Here is a 19,915-nt window from a genome sequence, read left to right on the forward strand (position 1 = left end):
TCGCAACGCAACCCCCCAACAACTACACAATTCAACCCCCCAAGAACTACACAACTCAACAACTATACAGTTCAACACCCCAACAGCTACAGGACTCAACACCCCAACAACTACACAGCTCAACCCATCAACAGCTACACAATTCATCACCCCAACAACTACACAACTCAACAACTACACAATGCAACCCCCCAACAACTACACAACTCAACAACTACACAACACAACCCCCCAACAACTACACAATTCAACAACTATACAATTCAACACCCCAACAGCTACAGGACTCAACACCCCAACAACTACACAATTCATCACCCCAACAGTCACACAACTCAGCACTCCAGCAATTACAGGGCCCCATATCCCAGCAACTACAAGACTGAACACCTCACAGCTACACAACTCAACACACCAACATCTACAGGAGTCAACACCCCAAGAGCTAAACAACTCAACACAGGAGCAATTGACACAGCAAGGAACTAGCACACCAATGCAACAACTAACACAATAAACACAACTGAACCATCCAAACAGCAAAACAACCAATGCACCAAACAACAAAATAAGTGGCCAATGAGCTCTGCAAACAAGTGAACAGCTAACCCAGCAAAGACAGAAATGTCTAGTAGCACCGCAAATAAACAACTAACCCAGCAAGTAACTAAACAAACTATGAACACACCAACCAACCAAATCACTGAAACCCCAATGAACATGACAAACAACTAAACAAAGAATCAACAATGAAAGAAACAAATAACACACCAAACAACTATCACACCAAATTGCCACAGCACACAACTAACACAATGAATAACCAGCACAGCAAACAACTAACACAGCATACAGCCACTAAACAACAGAGCAAACAACTACACTAAACAAACTACTAACATAACGCACGCTAAATAATTAATGCAACAAACCTACACAAGAAACAATAAAACAACTGACATACCAAACAACTAACACAACAAATAAAGACAGGTTTCAGAGTAGCAGCCGTGTTAGTCTGTATCAGCAAATACAAATAAACAAACACCTAACATACCAAACTAACCCAACCAACAATCAAAACCTAACACAACCAAACAACCAACACACCAAACTAAAAGAAACACCTAACACAAGAAAACAGCTAACCCAACAATCAAAAAACTAACACAACCAAACAAAACAACTAACACACCAAACAACTAAACAATGAACACAGCGAACAGCCAAACAACTAAATAATTCCACAGACAACTGACAATTAAACAATTCTAACAGCAAGCAATTAATGAAACACACACACAACTACACAACAGCCCGCCAAGGCAAAAAGAAACTGCCTCGAAATGAGAAAGAAAATGTAAGCAAGCAGAAAAGTGACACCTCCTAATGGAGCCACCCAGCCCCAAAGTGTCAACTAAACAAGTCACAACTACACTGACCCCAAGGAATGAACCAGCAAACAACACAGCACAACAACCACCTAACTACACAACTAAGAGCAGCTGGAGGGGTGGAAGGGCGGTGGGTGGATGCGTGAAGACGGGCCTCGCGGGAGATGGATAGAGAGCTGGGAGGGATGAGGGGTCTGGGGAGATGGAGGGGTGCAGGGGGGATGGATACAATGGGACCTACGTTTTGCCCGGAGCAACCGAAAGGAATGAAACTGAATTAAAGGCAGGAAGGCCCTGGGGTGCGATGAGTGTGAGGGGATATCAAGGGGCTCTGATCCTTTCAACCCCCCCCCCTCCCACCATTAACATTAATGTTAATGTTAAATCTTCTCACAGTAATAACACCAGACAGAATTGTCTGACCTGACTTCTGTGTCACACCGCTGGGGAGCCAGGACTCCTGGGTTCTCTCCCTGGCTATGGGAGGGGAGTGGGGGCTGGTGGTTAGAGTGGGGGGGGGGGTGGTCTGGGAGCCAGGACTCCTGGGTTCTCTCCCCGGCTCTGGGAGGGGAGTGGAGTCTGGTGGTTAGAGCAGGGGGACAGGGAGCCCGGACTCCTGGGTTCTCTCCCCAGTTCTGGGAGGAGAGTGGGGTCTAATGGTTAGAGCGGGGGGATGGCTGGGAGCCAGGACTCCTGGGTTCCCTCCCTGGCTCTGGAAGGGGTCTGGTGGGTCCAGAGCCCTGCAGAGAAGGCGGCGGGGGCGGGGGGCTGAAAGTAACTCCCCACGCTGGGATCTGTCAGACACCCCCGGAAAGATGAAAACAAGCAGGAGAAAGAGGCGCGGAAGGACAATGGGAGGGGAGCTGAGATTTCTGTCTCTCTCCCCCTCCCCCCTCTCGCTGACAGCCCCCCCTCCCTCCCCCCGTTATCAGCCTCTGGGACCCTCCCAGCCCCTCTCTGGAATGCGCCCCGAGGGGGGGACAGAGGCGGGGGGGGGGGGTCTGCGGACTGAGCCGCTCCATTCATGGGCACGTTCACACCGGCTCCTGGCCCGTCACTCCCGGGGGGGGGGGGAGCAGGGGGTATAAAGGGGGGGCGGAGGGCCCCGGGTGACACAGATCGCACCAGGGCTCCGGCTGCCCCACCTGCCTCTGGTGAGATGTGGGGCCAGGTCACCCCATGGCGGGAGGGGGAGGTTGGGGTGGGGGTAGCTGGGGCTGGGAGGTAGCGGGGGGACACTGCGTTGAGGGAGTGGGGGGCTCGGGGCGGGAGGTGGGAAGGGGTTAGGCAGGGTGCAGGAGGGGGGAGGGGGGATTGTTGGGGGTTGGGGGAGAGGCGGGGATGGGGGGTTGTTGGGGGTTGGGGGAGAGGCAGGGTGGGGGATGGGGGGATTGTTGGGGGTTGGGGGGAGAGGCAGGGTGGGGAGATGGGGGGATTGTTGTGGGTTGGGGGAGAGGCAGGGTGGGGGGATGGGGAGGAAGGGAGTGCAGGGTTGGGGAAGAAGGGGAGAGGGGCTGTGGAGAGAGGGTGGGGGGATGGGCAGGGGATTTGAGGAGGGGGCTTGGGTGACTCTAAACTGCCCCCCATCTCTTTCTCTCTCCCCCCCCCACCCAGGTCTTTCCAATCTCTCCTGTGAAACTCTAATTAGGTGAGTCTCTCACACACACAGAAGGGGAGGGGAATTTAGGTGGGGCAGGGGGGGGGACCCCAGGGCTGGGAGGAGGGACCGGACAGCAGGGGGCGCTCTGCCCGGGACGGGGGGGCACTGGCAGCACAGGGGGGTTCCCAGGGCTGGGAGTGGGGGGGGGAACAGCAGGGGGCACTATCTCTGGGGTGTTGGCCCCCCTGATGGTGCAGGGGGGGTGCCCGCCAGGGGAGGGGGCACTCTCACTGCCCAGCTCTCTCCCCCTCCCCCCACCCCAGCATGGGTGATGCCCACATGGCCGAGTTCGGGGCGGCTGCCCCCTACCTGCGGAAGTCGGACAAGGAGCGCCTGGAGGCGCAGACCCGGATCTTCGACCTCCGCAGCGAGTGTTTCGTGTCCGACGACAAGGAGGAGTTCGTCAAGGGCAAGATCGTCAGCCGGGACGGGGAGAAGGTGACCGTCGAGACCGAGAACGGCAAGGTGAGGCTGGGTACACCGGAGTCGGGGGGCAGGTGGGTGAGGTCAGGGGGTCACAGGGGAGGTTAGGGGTAGGGACTGTGAGGCGCCAGAGGTCAAAGGGGAGGGGCAGGGACTGTGAGGGGTCAGAGATCAAAGGGGAGGTTAGGGGCAGGGGTGGTGAGAGGTCAGAGGTCAAAGGGGAAGATGGGGCAAGGAGGGGTTGATATTAGCAACTGCAGTCAGGGGCTAGAGGGGAGGACAGGCTGTGGTGCACCAGGGGTTAGGGGTTAAAGGCCAAATAAGGGGAGGAGGCTGGAAGAAACAGAGATGCGGGGTGCTGGTCTGACCCCACAGCTGGTGAGGGGGTGGAGGGGTCAGCAGGATGGCTGGGTGCAGTTGGGTGGAGGTAGTACCATCCCCCATCCTGACCCCCCATGATTCTCTCTTCCTGCCCAGACGGTGACGGTGAAGGAGTCGGACGTCCACCAGCAGAACCCGCCAAAGTTCGACAAGATTGAGGACATGGCCATGCTGACGTTCCTGCACGAGCCGGCCGTGCTCTACAACCTCAAGGAGCGATACGCCGCGTGGATGATCTACGTGAGTCTGGGGAGGGCCCTGCAGTCCACTAGCTCCCCCACACACACCTTGCTGGGGTACCCATAGGGTGGGGGAGTTCCTGGGGTTTCCACCCTGCATTATGCCCCTCTGGGAGTTGCTGACTTCTAGATCAGGGGGAGCATCATCTCCCTTCTAGAACAGGGGGAATAGCCTGCTGTTCTAGATCAGGGTGGGCATCATCTGCCATTTTACATCAGGGGAATTCCCTCCTGTTCTAGAATGAGAGAGGTGTTCTTGTCCCTGTTCTAGACCAAGGGGGTCACCAGTTCCTTGTTAGATTGGGGGTCTGTTGCTGTCATCCCCTGTTCGAGATTAGAGAAGAGACCATCCCCCCATTCTAGATCAGAGAGTGAGCATTGTCTCCTGTTATAATTTCTCCCCGATCTATCAAGTCCTGTTCTAGATCAAAGGATGTGACATTGTCTTCCTTTCTGGCATCTCATGTTCTAGATCAGGGGAGGGTTATTGTCTTCTAATCTAGATAAAGGAAGGGGTATGTTCTTCCATTCTTGGTGGGTGGGGCTTGTCTCTAGTTCTATATTGGTGAGACAGGTGCGTCTCTGGATCTAGATCAGGGAAGAGGTGTTTTATCCCATTCTAGATGGGGCAGGTGCATTGTCTCCCATTCTAGATTGGGGAGATGGATGAATCTCTGCTTCTAGATCAGGGGAGGGGCATCATGTCCAGTTCTATAGAGAAGACGGTGCATCGTCTCCCATTCTAGATCAAGAAGGGAAGATGTCTCCTGTTCTAGAACAGAGGAGGGGGGCCACTGCATAGCACCGATCCTCTCCCTCTCCGTCAGTTCTCACTCACTCTAGGGTAGGTTCTCAATCTCTTCACCATGGGCCTTCCCTCGCTGCTTTGATTCTTCTCTCTCGCTCTCTCTCCATCCTTCCTCCTGTCCTGTTCCCCCTCTCCAGACCTACTCGGGGCTGTTCTGCGTGACGGTCAATCCCTACAAGTGGTTACCGGTCTATAATGCGGAGGTGGTGGCCGCTTACAGGGGCAAGAAGAGAAGCGAAGCCCCACCCCACATCTTCTCCATCTCTGACAGTGCCTACCAGAACATGCTGACGGGTAGGGACCTAACCCTATCCTTAACTATAGCCCTAACCATAAATATAACCTTAACCTTAACTTTACCCCAGCCGTAACCCTATCCTTAACTATACCCCTAACCATAATCATAAATATAACCTTAACCTTAACTCTACCTGAGCCATAACCCTATCCTTAACTATACCCTGTCACGGAGTCCCTGGGCGATGCTCTGAAACTGCTCCCTACGAAGCCAGGCAGGACTCGGGGGGAGCCTCCTCTCTCGGAGCAGACTGTCTCCAGGGCAAGAAGCTTCCACAGCTTCCACCTTCCTGGGTCTGACCCCGGAGCATCCAGCATCCCCTGCCCCACCGTGCGCTTCCCACAGTGAGTCCGCCCGGGCGGGGTCCTGGGGGGGCCAGAGGGCCCTGCCCCCCTGACTCCGCAGTCAGACATGACTCTCAGCCAGCGTGACACAGAAGGTTTATCAGTCGACAGGAACACAGCACAGAACAGAGCTTGTTAGCACAGAAATCACTGACTTTCAGCTGAGTCCATCTTGGTGGTCCATCTTGGGCTCTGGCCCTGCCCCTGCACCCCAAGCCAGCCGAGACTGACTCGCTTCCAGCCGCCTGGCCCCTGCCCTGCCCGTTGCTCCTCCTCCGGCCTTTGTCTCACTTCCTGGGCCAAGAGTCACCTGGTCCCACCCCCCTCCTGGGTCTCAGGTTAGGGGCGGCCATAACATCTGTGCAGGCAGCTGGAGCAGCCCCCGCAAAAGTCACACACCCCTATTGCCACCACCTAGACATTGATGCAATGCACAGGGAAACTGAGGCACACACAGCATTCATGCCAAACAGTAAGACTCACATAGGCTCACATACAATATAACAAGGGAAAATCCCCACTTAGTCACATCTCTCCCCCCTTCGAGACTGAACTGAGCGGGGTCAGTTTAGCCAGTGACCTGGGGAAGTTCAGGCCCCCCTCTCTGGGACAAAGCATCAGCTATAACATTTGCACTCCCCTTAACGTGGACCACCTCCCTCTCATAATCCTGAGAGACAGACTCCACCTCAGGGGCTTGGCGTTGGCCCCTCATCTGGTGCAGCCACGGCAGGGCGAGTGATCCAGGTACACAGTGAAGCGCTGCCCAAATAGATCCGGCTGCAGCCTTTTAAGAGCCCACACCATGGCCAGGCACTCCTTCTCTATGGCCGCAGAGCCCTGCTCCCGGGCAGCAGCTTCCTCCTCAGGTACATAACGGGGTGTTTCTCCCCCTTTGCATTGGCCTGCGTCGGCACCGCGCCCAGCCCTGTGTCTGGGGCATCGGTGAACACCATAAAGGGCTTGTCAAAGTCTGGGTTTCCCAGCACCGGGCCCTTGACCAGATCCTCCTTCAGCGTGCAGAGAGCCCTCTGGCACTGCCCGGTCCAGACCAGCTTGTCTGGCTTCCCCTTCCTGCATAGCTCAGTGATGGGAGCTGACACAGAGCTAAAGTGTGGCCCAGGTACGACACCTCTGCCATCCCCACCTTGCACGTCCCAACTTTTACAGTCAGCCCTGCATCCTGGAGGCGACTCAGCCCCCTCTTCACCTGGGACACATGGTCCTCCCAGGTCTGGCTAATGACACCAATATCATCCATGTACGGTAGGGTAAAAGTCTCCATCCCCCTCAGTAACTGATCCACCTGGTGCTGGTAGGTGACCGGCGCCTCCTTGAGCCTGAATGGTTGGACCAGGGACTTGTACAGCCCCAGAGGGGTGACAAAAGCAGGTTTCCACCTGGCATCTGGATCCAAAAGCACCTGCCAGTAGCCTTTGGTGAGATCCGTGGTCACGGGATACCGAGTCCGCCCCCCAACTCATCTAGGATCTCGTCAGGCCTAGGTATGGGCAGGCACCAGACATGGTGATGGCTTTGAGCTTCCGATAGGCAGGGCCGGCTCTACCATTTTTGCCGCCTCAAGCAAAAACAAAAAAGCTGCCCGGACTGTGCCGCCCCTTAGCATGTGCCACCCCAGGCACATGCTTCCTCCGCTGGTGCCTGGGGCCGGCCTGCCGATAGGCCACACAGACTCAGATCGACCCATCTTTCCTGGCGACCAGCACCACGGGAGAGGCCCCAGGGCTGGTGGGTGGCTGGATCACCCCTAAAGTCAGCGTGTCTCTGACCTCTCCCTCCAGGGCCTGGGCTGTGTTCCCAGTTACTCTGAATGGGGAACACCTGATGGGCGGGCCGGCTCCCGTCTCCACCCAGCGGACAGCTCGGTTAGTGAGCCCAGGCCGGTTGGAGAACAGCTGTTGGTACGAATGCAGCATCTCTCTGATCTCTGCCTGCTGGGCAGGGGTTAGATGGTCAGAGAGGGGAATTGATTTCAGCAACAGTCCGGCTCTCAGGAAAGAGACCCACAAGGGGATCTTCCCCCTTCTCCCACTGGCCACACACGGCCAGTACCAGCCTCTCCCTGTCACAATGTGTATCTATCACGTTGACCTGGTCCCCTCGGTGGCTGTGAGCCCGGTTGGGCAGTTCCACCACTTTGTTCTCCTCATTCAGCTGCTGGATGACCTTGAAGGGCCCGTCCCAGGCAGCTTCCGGCTTATTCTTCCTCACCGGGACGAGACCCTCACCTGGTCCCCGGTGCCATAGGCTGAGTGGTCGTCCCAGACCCTCTGCCTCCCTTGGGCCCTGGCTAGGTTCTCCCTGGCCGGACCCATGAACTCAGCGAGCTTTTCCCGGAAAGTCAGCACATGCTCCACCACTGATTCTCCATCGGGGGAGGCGTCCCCCTCCCATCCGTCCCTCACCAAGCCCAGGGCCATCTACTGAACAGGCTCCTCTAGGACAGGCAGGTGTCCCAAGGCTCTTTCCCCTTGTCCCAGGCCATTTGCCCCTCTGGACAAGGCAGCCCTGGCTGGCAGCTGTCCCACCCGGCTGTGGTTCCCCACACTCAGCTGGGGTCTCCGAACCCCCTGGGCTCAGCTTTACCCCTGCTGTCCCAGTGAGGGCAGGCAGCGAGCCCGCAGCTTTGCTCACCGCATCAGAGCCAGCGTGAGCCACCTCCCCCGTGTGCAAGGGGGCAAGGAGCCCAAGGGCTCTGGTGACAGACAGGCAGGTATCCTGAGCCCAGCAGCTCCTCCCCCTGCCAGCCAGGTCATTTGCATTTTCACTGACCGCTTCAGTCTCAGCCGATTGGTTCCCTGGATTCAAATTCAAACCCTCGGCCGTTACAGGAGCAGGGCCTGGATCCTGCCCCAAACAGACACAGTCACCCCCGAACAGGACCTCACAGCCGATAGCTTGGAGAACCCCAACGACCAGCCAGCCCGACCTCTCCTGGGTCTGCACAGGGATCCCGGCCATAGGCAGGGTGAGGGGCTTCATCCCGGGGACCTTCACCCAGGTCACCCAGCCCCTCAGCATCTGCGGCTGCACCACATGGGGCCTGACAACAGTTCTCTCTGTCCCAGGGTCTCGCCACCCCAGGAACGTCTCCCCATTGACCACCACCTTCTGCTCCCACTGGGGTTGCGAGGAGCCTGAGCCCAGGAGACTCCACACAGACATATAGGCCTGGGCCAGGAGTGGGAGCCTGTCCACCACCCCACCCATCTGGCTAAACAGCTCTATGGTCTTGGGACCCAGGAAAAGGGCTAGACACCGGAGCCTTTCTGCAGGCCCAGCCTGGTTCCAATTGCCAGCCTCCCCAAAGGCCACGAGACAGGCATCTACATCTCCCCCCTTCTGAACCTGGGGCAGCAATTTAGTGTCGAGGTTCCCTGTGGAAGTGGCAGCCCGGTGTCCATCCCCACTCACCCCTGGGCAGGTCATTCTGCCTCTCAGCTCAGCCATCGCCTGTTCCTGCTGCCTCTGTCTCTCCTGCAGTTCTGCTTCATGCCTTCGCTGTCTCTCATGGTCCTCTGACTCCTTCGATCCTAGCTCCAATTCCAACCGTCCCAGATCCACTGACGGGGAACCCGGTGGAGACCCCCGGCTGGTTGGGGACACAGGTCTCCGGGACACCTGACTGTTCCCAGCCTCTCTCGCGCCCCAGCTGGGTCAGGAACCGGCTCCTTAGAGTGATCCTCCTCTTCCAACTGAGCTGTCAGCTGTGAGCTTTCCAGTGTGCAGCCATCTCTCTCTGCACAGCTCTACAAGGTCCTTCTTAAGGAGACGGTTATAGGCCATCTCCACGCTGTTCCCAAGTGCTCATGGACTCACAGGCTGTGGTCTCTTCGCTCCCCATGATCCCTGGGAGGAACCCTTCAGTGTGACAGCCCTTCTTGGGGGGCCACTCTCTCTCGGGGTTAAACCGTAGGCTCCTCTGCCTCCTGGAACCGCACCTCTTGGAGCCTCCAGCATTCCCGTCTCTCACTGATCCCCCTTCGTTTTACTGCTCCCCAGACACTTACTGCAGGATGCCCTGTCCCCGGGGTGCAGTTTATCCCACCGCTGGCACCAATTGTCCCGGAGTCACCGGGCGATGCTCTGGAACTGCTCCCTACGAAGCCAGGCAGGACTCGGGGGGAGCCTCCTCTCTCGGAGCAGACTGTCTCCAGGGCAAGAAGCTTCCACAGCTTCCACCTTCCTGGGTCTGACCCCGGAGCATTCAGCATCCCCTGCCCCACCGTGCGCTTCCCGCAGCGAGTCCGCCCAGGCGGGGTCCTGGGGGGGCCAGAGGGCCCTGCCCCCCGACTCCGCAGTCAGACGTGACTCTCAGCCAGCGTAACACAGAAGGTTTATCAGTCGACAGGAACACAGCACAGAACAGAGCTTGTTAGCACAGAAATCACTGACTTTCAGCCAAGTCCATCTCCGGGGGAGGAGAGCCCAGAGCTAGGGCTCTTGTCCTCCCCCTGCGCCCCAAGCCAGCCGAGACTGACTCGCTTCCAGCCGCCTGGCCCCTGCCCTGCCCGTTGCTCCTCCTCCTGCCTTTGTCTCGCTTTGGGGCCAAGAGTCACCTGGTCCCATCCCCCTCCTGGGTCTCAGGTTACGAAGGGGCGGCCATAGCATCCCTGCAGACAGCTGGAGCAACCCCGCAAAAGTCACACACCCCTATTCCCACCACCTAGACATTGGTGCAATGCACAGGGAAACTGAGGCACACACACCATTCATGCAAAACAGGAAGACTCACATAGGCTCATACAACATAACAAGAAAAAATCCCCACTACGTCACATACCCCTTACCGTAACCATAAATATAACCCTAACCTTAACTATACCCCAGCCATAACCATAACCTTAACTATACCCCAGCCATAACCATAGCCCCAACCCCCCAACACACACACACCTTCTGCATCGCCAAAAACACCTACCAGCAAAAGCTGAGAGGTGCATCTCCCCGACACACCACCCCGTCCCTGACGTCACTGTCCCGACCCACACACCTGGGCACCCCCCTCTCATCCTTCCTACCCCCTAACTGACCCCCCAATTCAACCCACCTCCCTCCCACTCCAGTCGTCCCCTCACACCCTTCTTGTCCCGTACCCCTTCCTCATCCACCCTCCCAGACCTAACGCCCCCTCCTGCCCTACCCACTCCTTGTCCTGGCTCCCTCCCACCCATTCACCCTCCCTCCAATCCCAGCCACCCCATATCTCCCTCACACCCCCCGTCACCCCCCTACTCCCCCACTGCTGCCCACTAACCCCTCTTCTCTCTTCCAGACCGAGAAAACCAGTCCATCCTCATCACGTGAGTACCTATCATCCCCCCACCCACCCCACCCACTGTCCCCCTGGGGGGCCCAACTGCTTCCTGCCCCCCTGCGCCACCCCCCATCTCACTCGCCTCCTTCTCTCTCCCCAGCGGAGAATCCGGCGCAGGGAAGACGGTGAACACCAAGCGGGTCATCCAGTACTTCGCCAGCATCGCGGCCATCAGCGACCGCAAGAAAGAAGGGACCAGCGCCAACAAGGTGAGACCTCCACCCTGATGCTACCCCGCCGCAGACCCCCCCACGCTGTGAGCTCAGTACCCCCAGTGCTGCAAGCTTCCCCATGACAGTGCCCCACAGGGGGTGGGCTGGGGAGGTTGTGGGGAGGATCTGCAGCCAGTTCTAACCTCCCCCTTCTGTTTTGTCCCAGGGGACCCTGGAGGATCAAATCATCCAGGCCAACCCCGCCCTGGAGGCCTTCGGCAACGCCAAGACCTTGCGGAACGACAACTCGTCCCGATTCGTGAGTGTCCGGGGTGGGGCGGGGGGTGAGATGTCTGGGGTGTTTCTGTGGGTGTGTCCAGGGACTGTACCGGTGGAGAGGGAGGCTGGATGGCTGAGGTGTCTGTGTGGGGCTGGGATCACAGGCATCGGCTTCCTCCTTTCCCCAGAGGTGCTCAACCCCGCTCCGCCCCAGGCCCCACCCCCACTTCACCCCTGCCCCCAAAGCCCCACCCCACCTTGCCTCTTCCCACCTCTTCTGCCCCATCCCCCCAGCACGTCCCTCCCCCGCTCCTCCCCCGCCCCCCAGCACCTTCTGCGTGGCCCTGAACAGCTGATCGCGGTGGGCGGGAGACACTGGGAGGGATAGGAGCTGATTGGCGGGGTCGCCCGTGGGTGCTGAGCACCCACTAATTTTTTCCCATGGGTGCTCCAGCCCTGGTGACAACAGGGATGAGGGTCTGTGGGGCTGTGCCTGGGTTAGGAGGCATCTGTGGGGCTGCCCTTGATGGATCAGCCCCCCTCCCCCACTGGACACACCCCACATACCCGTCACATTCGCTTCCTCTAGGGTAAATTCATACGGATCCACTTTGGGGCGACAGGAAAGTTGGCTTCAGCTGATATCGAGACCTGTGAGTGAGACGAGTGTCAACGTTCTCAGCTCTGTCTGTCTCTCCATCCACATCTATCTATCTATCTATCTATCTATCTATCTATCTATCTATCTATCTATCTATCTATCTATCTATCCCCACACACCCCATCTATCTATCTATCTATCTAGCTCCCCACACACCCCATCTATCTATCTAGCTATCTATCTATCCCCATCCACCCATCCACCCATCTATCTATCTATCTATCTATCTATCTATCTATCTATCTATCTATCTATCTATCTATCTATCAGATCTCCTGGAGAAATCCCGGGTCATCTGCCAGCTCAAGGCGGAGAGGAACTATCACATCTTCTACCAGATCCTGTCCAACCAGAAGCCAGAACTTCTTGGTGAGTCAGTGAGGGGGCAGCAGTGGGAAAGATGCCCCATAGCAAGTTGCTCTTCTCTGAGTCCAGGATCAGGGCCCACTATGGGCTCTGAGGAAATCCTGGAAATCAATTCAGCCATTAACCAACCAACCTTCCTTCCTTCCCCCCAACCCCCAAATCACCTGGAGCAGACATGATGCTGATCACAAACAACCCGTACGACTACAGCTTCGTCTCCCAAGGAGAAGTGACTGTTGCTTCTATCGATGACTCCGAGGAGCTGATGGCCACTGACGTGAGAGATGACGGGCTGGGGGAGGAGCAGGGAGAGACCTGGCCTCAGGGTCCCTGGGGCAAGGCTCCACTGGGAGATGATACGTTATGGGGGGAGGGGGTAGTTACCATGACAGGAAGGGTGGGTGTGTTGACAGACATCTGCGAGGATGGATGAAGAGTTGAGTAAATGAATGGCTGGCTGAACAGTTGGATGGATGGATGGATGGATGGATGGATGGATGGATGGATGGGAGGAAGGGTGCATATGGGGATGGATGGATGGATGGATGGATGGATGGATGGATGGATGGATGGATGGATGGATGGATGGATGGGAGGAAGGGTGTGTATGGGGATGGATGGATGGATGGATGGATGGATGGGAGGAAGGGTGTGTATGGGGATGGATGGATGGATGGGAGGAAGGGTGTGTATGGGGATGGATGGATGGATGGATGGATGGATGGATGGGTGCATATGGGGATGGATGGATGGATGGATGGGAGGAAGGGTGCGTATGGGGATGGATGGATGGATGGATATGGGGAGGGATGGATGGATGGATTGATAGGAGGAAGGGTGCATATGGGGATGGATGGATGGATGGATGGATGGATGGATGGATGGATGGATAGGAGGAAGGGTGCATATGGGGATGGATGGATGGATGGATGGATGGATGGATGGATGGATGGATGGATGGATGGATGGATGGATGGGAGGAAGGGTGTGTATGGGGATGGATGGATGGATGGATGGATGGGAGGAAGGGTGTGTATGGGGATGGATGGATGGATGGGAGGAAGGGTGTGTATGGGGATGGATGGATGGATGGATGGGAGGAAGGGTGCATATGGGGATGGATGGATGGATGGGAGGAAGGGTGCGTATGGGGATGGATGGATGGATGGATGGGAGGAAGGGTGCATGTGGGGATGGATGCATGGATGGAGGGGTATCTATAGGGAATAGTGGATGGGCAGTTGGTGAGTGTATGGATGGATAGAGGGGTGCGTATGGGGAACAATGGATGGACAGTTGGTGGGTGGATGGATGGGAGGAAGGGTGCATGTGGGGATGGATGGATGGATGGGAGGAAGGGTGTGTCTGGGGATGGATGGATGGATGGGAGGAAGGGTGCGTATGGGGATGGATGGATGGGTGTGTATGGGGATGGATGGATGGATGGGTGCATGTGGGGATGGATGGATGGATGGGTGCGTATGGGGATGGATGGATGGATGGATGGATGGATGGATGGATGGATGGATGGGTGTGTATGGGGATGGAAGGATGGATGGATGGATGGATGGGTGCATGTGGGGATGGATGGATGCATGTGGGGATCGATGCATGGCTGGAGGGGTATCTATAGGGAATAGGGGATGGGCGGTTGGTGAGTGTATGGATTGATAGAGGGGTGCGTATGGGGAACAATGGATGGACAGTTGGTGGGTGGATGGAAGACTGTGTGTGGGGAAGGAGGGACAGATGGAGGGTGGGAGGATGGATGGAGGGACGTGTGTAGTGATAGATGGATGGACAATGGCATTGAAGGATGGGGGGAATGAGGACTCAGTCCCCTCCTCCGCACTAAAGAGTCTCCAAGCCCCTTAAGGCACATCATGCAGCATTGGGGTTGGAGGAGAGGCTGCCCTGAACCTGACCCTCCATCCCTTCCCTCCCCCCACCTGGGTCCCCAGAGCGCGTTCGACGTGTTGGGCTTCACGCCCGAGGAGAAGGTCGGGGTCTACAAGCTGACGGGCGCCATCATGCACTTCGGAAACATGAAGTTCAAGCAGAAGCAGCGCGAGGAGCAGGCTGAGCCCGACGGCACTGAGGGTGGGCAGGGGGCAGGCACAGGGGGGAGGGATGGATTATGGGGGACACCAATGAGAAGAGTGAGCCATGCAGGGAGGGGACCACTGGGGGCCTCCAGGAACGCAGAGGGAGGAGGGACCACCAGAAAACAGCGGGAAGATCCAGGGAGTGGGGGGGACACTCGGCAGGAGGTGGGGTGCAGGGACCACAGCGGGTGGGGTGTTCAAGGGGGTTGAGGGGATGGTGGTGTGGGGAGGGACCACTGGGAGGCAAAGGGGAGGAAGCAGGAGAGGTGTGGTCACACATAGGGATCACTGCCCACGTCTCTCCACCTGCAGATGCGGATAAATCCGCCTACCTGATGGGGCTGAACTCGGCCGACCTGCTGAAGGGGCTGTGTCACCCCCGGGTCAAGGTGGGGAATGAGTATGTCACCAAGGGGCAGAATGTCCAGCAGGTGAGACTCCACTCCCCTCCTCCCTCCCTGCCTCCCTCCCTACCTCTATCCCTTCCCCCCTCCTCCCTTCCTTCCTCCCTTCCTTCCTTCCTCCCTACCTCTATCCCTTCCCCCTCCTCCCTTCCTTCCTCCCTCCCTTCCTTCCTCTATCCCTTCCTTCCTCCCTACCTCTATCCCTTCCCCCCTCCTCCCTCCCTCCCTTCCTTCCCCCTCCTCCCTCCCTTCCTTCCTTCCCCCTCCTCCCTTCCTTCCTCTATCCCTTCCTTCCTCTATCCCTTCCTTCCTTCCTCCCTCCCTTCCTTCCTCCCTCTATCCCTTCCTTCCTCCCTCCCTACCTCTATCCCTTCCTTCCTTCCTTCCCCCCTCCTCCCTTCCTTCCTTCCTCCATCCCTTCCTTCCTCTCTCCCTACCTCTATCCCTTCCTTCCTTCCCCCCTCCTCCCTTCCTTCCTTCCTCCATCCCTTCCTTCCTCTCTCCCTACCTCTATCCCTCCCTCCCTCCCTCCCTTCCTTCCTCCATCCCTTCCTTCCTCTATTCCTTCCTCCCTTCCTTCCTTCCGCCCTCCTCCCTTCCTTCCTCCCTTCCTTCCTTCGTTCCTTCCTCCCTCCTTCCCTTCCTTCCTCCCTCCCTTCCTCCCTTCCTTCCTTCTTCCTTCCTTCCTCCCTCCCTTCCTTCCTTCGTTCCTCCCTCCCTCCCTCCCTTCCTTCCTCCATCTTTCTTTCTTTCTTTCTTTCTTTCTTTCTTTCTTTCTTTCTTTCTTCCTTTCTTTCTTTCCAGAGCTCACACATGTCTCACCCCATTCTTTTCTCCTCAAACACTTACCCCTCCTCCCTATCTCTGACATACCTCTGGCGATCCCCCGCAGGTGTATTACTCTATCGGAGCCCTGGCCAAGTCTGTGTATGAGAAGATGTTCGGCTGGATGGTGACCAGGATCAACAACACCCTCGAGACGAAGCAGCCGCGTCAGTATTTCATCGGGGTGCTGGACATTGCTGGCTTTGAGATCTTCGATGTAAGTGATTCCCCCAGCAGGGGGCACTGTAGGGAGCAGGGCAGGGGCACTGGCTGTGGGGGAGCTCCCAGCTACTCCAGCCCCAGCCTCTCCCAGCAGAGGGCGCTGTAGGGAGTGCTGGCTGTGGTGCAGTTCCTCCCTTCCTCCATTAGGTGGCTCCATAGAAAAGCACCACCTGGTAGACGCAGTTACACTCTGGTATGTCTTCCCCAGATGCCTCTATGGCAGTGGTTTTCAAACTGCGGGTTACGACCCAGGACTGGGTCACGGAATGTAAGGCACTGAGTCGTGGCGGCTTTGGTCAGCACCACCGACCAGGCCGTAAAAAGTCCCATCAGCGGCGCTGCTCAGCTAAGGCAGGCTAGTCCCTACTTGTTCTGAGACAGTGATGAGCCCCGGAAGTGGCCAACAGCAGGTGCGGTTCCTAGGTGGGGGGGCCACGGAGCGCCATGCGCTGCCCCCGCCAGGAGCACTGACTCCGCACTGGGAGGCAGTTCCTGTGGGGGGGCAGTGCCTGCAGGCGAGAGCCTCGCGGACCTGCTTGCACACCTCCACCTAGGAGCTAGACTTGCTGCTGGCCGTTTCCAGGGCAGAGCGCGGTCCGCAGTGCCAGGACAGGCGGGAAGCCTGTCTTAGCACCCCTGCTGCGCCACTGACCGGGAGCCACCACAGTTAAGCCCATGCCCCACCCCTGCACCCCAATCCTCTACCCCAGCCCTGAGCCTCCCCAGACCCAGAACCCCTCCTGCACCCCAAAGCCGTCATCCCCAGCCCTACCCCAGAGCCTACACCTCCAGCTCAGAGCCCTGACCCCCCTCCTACACCCCAACCCCCTGCCCCAGTCCAGAGCCCCTCCCACACCCTGAACCCCTCATTCCTGGCCCCACCCTGCAGCCCTCACCCCTGCACCCCCACCCTCTGCCCCAGCCCTGAGCCCCTCCCACACCTCAAACCCCTCATCCCCAGCTCCGTCGGGTCATGGGCATCAACAATTTATTCAACTGGGTTGCCAGAAAAAACGTTGGCAAACCCCTGAGCTCTGGGCTCTCCATAGCAGAGGCACTTTTTGTTCTCATTCGTCTCTTGTTCCCCAACCTCCTCCCCAGTTCAACAGCTTCGAGCAGCTCTGCATCAACTTCACCAACGAGAAGCTGCAGCAGTTCTTCAACCACCACATGTTCGTGCTGGAGCAGGAGGAGTACAAGAAGGAGGGGATCGAGTGGGAGTTCATCGACTTCGGCATGGACCTGCAGGCCTGCATAGACCTCATCGAGAAGGTACCTCCCCCTGAGACAGCCCCCTCCTGGCGCCCCCTAGAGGGGAAAGGTCCCATGTCCTAGAGCCCTGCAGCCCAACCCAAGCCTGGTGGGATCCAGCTACAAGTGTGGGGTTCAGATCAGGTTGGCTCTCCTCCTCCTGCCCGGGGGGTTGGCACCGCAGCACACCCAGTGCGGCAGGGGGCAGCGGATGGCAGGTGCGGGGCACGCAGCCACTGGCGCCATGCCAAGCCCATGGACAGGAGGCAGGGGCACTGACTCAGGGTCGGGGGAAGGATCGGGGTTGGGTCAGAAAACAACTTGACCCTCTTGGGCTCAGCTTGGGTGGACCTGGGTCAGGTCAGGCATAAAGAGACCTCTTCCATGTCCCATTCCCCACCTCCTTGAGGCAGCCAGTCTCTTAATCTTAAAACTGAACTCTCTCTTTTACTTTCCCATTCTTTCTTTTCTATTCTCTCTCTTTTCTTCTTGTTCTATCCATCCCTTCTCTTTTATTTTTCTTCTCTCTCATTCTATCCTTTTCTTCTTTCCCTTCCTCATTGTATTCATCTCTTCTCCTCTTCTGCTCATCCTTTCTCTCTTAACTCTCCTTTTATACTTCTCTTCCTTTCTCATGCTATCCATCTCTTCTCTCACTCTATCCTCTCTTCTCTTCTCTTCTCTTCTCTCCATCCCCCCACCAGCCCATGGGCATCATGTCCATCCTGGAGGAGGAGTGCATGTTCCCCAAGGCGTCGGACATAACCTTCAAGGCCAAGCTTTACGACAACCACCTGGGCAAGTCAGGGAACTTCGGCAAGCCACGGAACATCAAGGGGAAGCCGGAGGCGCATTTCTCCCTCATCCACTATGCCGGCACGGTGGACTACAATATCACTGGCTGGCTGCAGAAGAACAAGGACCCGCTCAACGAGACCGTGGTGGGGCTCTACCAGAAATCCGCCCTCAAACTCCTTGCCCTCCTCTTCGCCAACTACGCTGCGGCCGAGAGTGGTGAGAAAACAAGGCAGGGTGAGAGAGAGAGATGGAGGAATGGGAGAGGGTGTGGAAGGAGGTAGGGAGAATGGAGCAATTGATGAAGGTGTGGAAGGAGAGAGGGATGGAGAGACGGGGAGAGGATGGATGGCTGGATGGAAGATGGGATGGGATATGGTTGGCTGGATAGGTGGAAAATAGATGGATGGAAGGAAGGACAGAATGTGGCTGGATAGAGGGATGGGTGGAGGGTTGGATGGAGGAATGGATAAGAGGAGGTTTGATAGATGGACGATAGAGGGGATAAATGGATGGAGGAAGGGAGGGATGGGGAGGATGGATGGTTGGTTGGAAGGAAAGTGCCTGGATGGGGGGATGGGTAGGGAGGATGTATAGATGGGCGATGGAGGGAGGGATGGGAGATAGATAGACGGATGGGACGAGAGAGAGACCCAGCCAGGTACAGAACAGCCTCAACCCCCCAACCTACCCCCTCCCTCCCCACCCCTCTCATGCCCCCTTTCCTGCGCTCTCTCCCCTGCAGGCGGCGACGGGGGGAAGGGAAAGGGAGCCAAGAAGAAAGGCTCCTCCTTCCAGACAGTCTCAGCACTGCACCGGGTATGAGGCCCCGACACCTTTGATCCTGGGGAGGCTTTTGGGGAGGGGGAATCCCAGAAAGGGGAAGAATTCCCATTACGGGAGGGAGGTGCCCATGGGGAGGGGACAAGAGAGGAAGGGAAATACCTGGAAGGGGGATGGGGGTGTCTCACCATGAGGGCTTCCCTGGGGTGGGGGTTACCTGGGCCATTGCCCTATTCTACCAGATACTGACCTTGCCCCCCTGGGCACTGACCCACCTTCCTCTTTCCCTTCTCCCCCCCCTCCCCAGGAGAATCTGAACAAGCTGATGGCGAATCTGAAAACCACTCACCCCCACTTCGTACGCTGCATCATCCCCAATGAGCGGAAGGCACCGGGTGAGGGGGCGGGGCTTTCTGGGAAAGGGGCGGTGCTAAAGGCAAGGGGTGTGGCTACAGACATAGGGAAGGTGCTAAGAGAATGGGGTGGGCCTTGGAGGGAGGAGAGGGACTCAGGAACAAAAGGACAGGGCAAAGGGTGGGGCTAAGGAAAGGGGTGGGGCTAAGGAGCATGGGAGGGGCTAAGAGAATGGGGTGGAGCTAAAGGGCTAGGGGGAGTGGTTAACAGATATTGGAGTGTGGCTAATGACTATGGGAAAAGGGGTGGGGCTAAGGGATGGGACTATGGGGGGGTGAATGACAAAGGGGGCAGGGCTAAGAAGCAAATGGTTGGGACTTATTTCTCATGTATAGGGTTAAAAGGAAGGGGAGGGGCTTAGGGGAAGGGGTGGGGCTAAGGGATTAAGGGGGGGTTAAAATGTCATGGGTGGGGTTGTGGGGAAGGGACTAGAGATGGGGAGAGTGGGCAGGGCTAAGGGGCAGGACCACCATTGACCTGGGGTAACTGCCTCTCTTCCCACCTAAGGGGTGATGGACAACCCCCTGGTGATGCACCAGCTGCGCTGCAACGGGGTGTTGGAGGGCATCCGCATCTGCAGGAAGGGCTTCCCCAACCGCATCCTCTACGGGGACTTCAGACAGAGGTAGGTCTGCCCCACCCCCCTGGGGCACTGCTGCAGGGGAAGCTCGCACCACCACGGGATGGCCTCAGAGATCCAGGGTCACTAACGATCCCCTCCCCCAGGTACCGTATCCTGAACCCCGCGGCCATCCCCGAGGGCCAGTTCATCG

The 19,915-nt window shown here is 57.5% G+C and overlaps 2 protein-coding genes across 3 annotated transcripts in view; one reads left to right on the forward strand and one right to left on the reverse strand.

The window, feature by feature from the left end:
- Window positions 1-3,318: 3,318 nt before the first annotated feature.
- Window positions 3,319-19,915, forward strand: part of LOC135894801 (myosin-6) — a 35,107-nt gene continuing 18,510 nt past the window's right edge. The window contains exons 1-18 of one of the 2 annotated variants that reach the window (XM_065422894.1): window positions 3,319-3,519; window positions 3,955-4,098; window positions 5,043-5,199; window positions 10,844-10,871; window positions 10,986-11,094; window positions 11,264-11,356; window positions 11,906-11,969; window positions 12,248-12,346; window positions 12,517-12,620; window positions 14,305-14,443; window positions 14,761-14,879; window positions 15,745-15,894; window positions 17,001-17,171; window positions 17,855-18,164; window positions 18,691-18,764; window positions 19,036-19,123; window positions 19,650-19,767; window positions 19,869-19,915. The exon at window positions 19,869-19,915 is cut by the window's right edge and continues 77 nt beyond it. In XM_065422894.1, coding sequence (XP_065278966.1) covers window positions 3,319-3,519; window positions 3,955-4,098; window positions 5,043-5,199; window positions 10,844-10,871; window positions 10,986-11,094; window positions 11,264-11,356; window positions 11,906-11,969; window positions 12,248-12,346; window positions 12,517-12,620; window positions 14,305-14,443; window positions 14,761-14,879; window positions 15,745-15,894; window positions 17,001-17,171; window positions 17,855-18,164; window positions 18,691-18,764; window positions 19,036-19,123; window positions 19,650-19,767; window positions 19,869-19,915 — 2,215 coding nt within the window. The remainder of the gene's footprint in view (window positions 3,520-3,954; window positions 4,099-5,042; window positions 5,200-10,843; window positions 10,872-10,985; window positions 11,095-11,263; window positions 11,357-11,905; window positions 11,970-12,247; window positions 12,347-12,516; window positions 12,621-14,304; window positions 14,444-14,760; window positions 14,880-15,744; window positions 15,895-17,000; window positions 17,172-17,854; window positions 18,165-18,690; window positions 18,765-19,035; window positions 19,124-19,649; window positions 19,768-19,868) is intronic. The other variant, XM_065422895.1, reaches the window with a different exon arrangement.
- LOC135894807 (guanine nucleotide exchange factor subunit RIC1-like) lies at window positions 12,705-13,358 on the reverse strand (the record flags this gene model as incomplete). Its single annotated transcript, XM_065422904.1, has 1 exon — window positions 12,705-13,358. A coding segment is annotated over one exon (654 nt), but the record flags the coding sequence as incomplete, so codon positions are not given.

This window comes from Emys orbicularis (genome assembly GCF_028017835.1).
Source record: "Emys orbicularis isolate rEmyOrb1 chromosome 12 unlocalized genomic scaffold, rEmyOrb1.hap1 SUPER_12_unloc_1, whole genome shotgun sequence".
Taxonomy (NCBI): Eukaryota; Metazoa; Chordata; order Testudines; family Emydidae; genus Emys; species Emys orbicularis.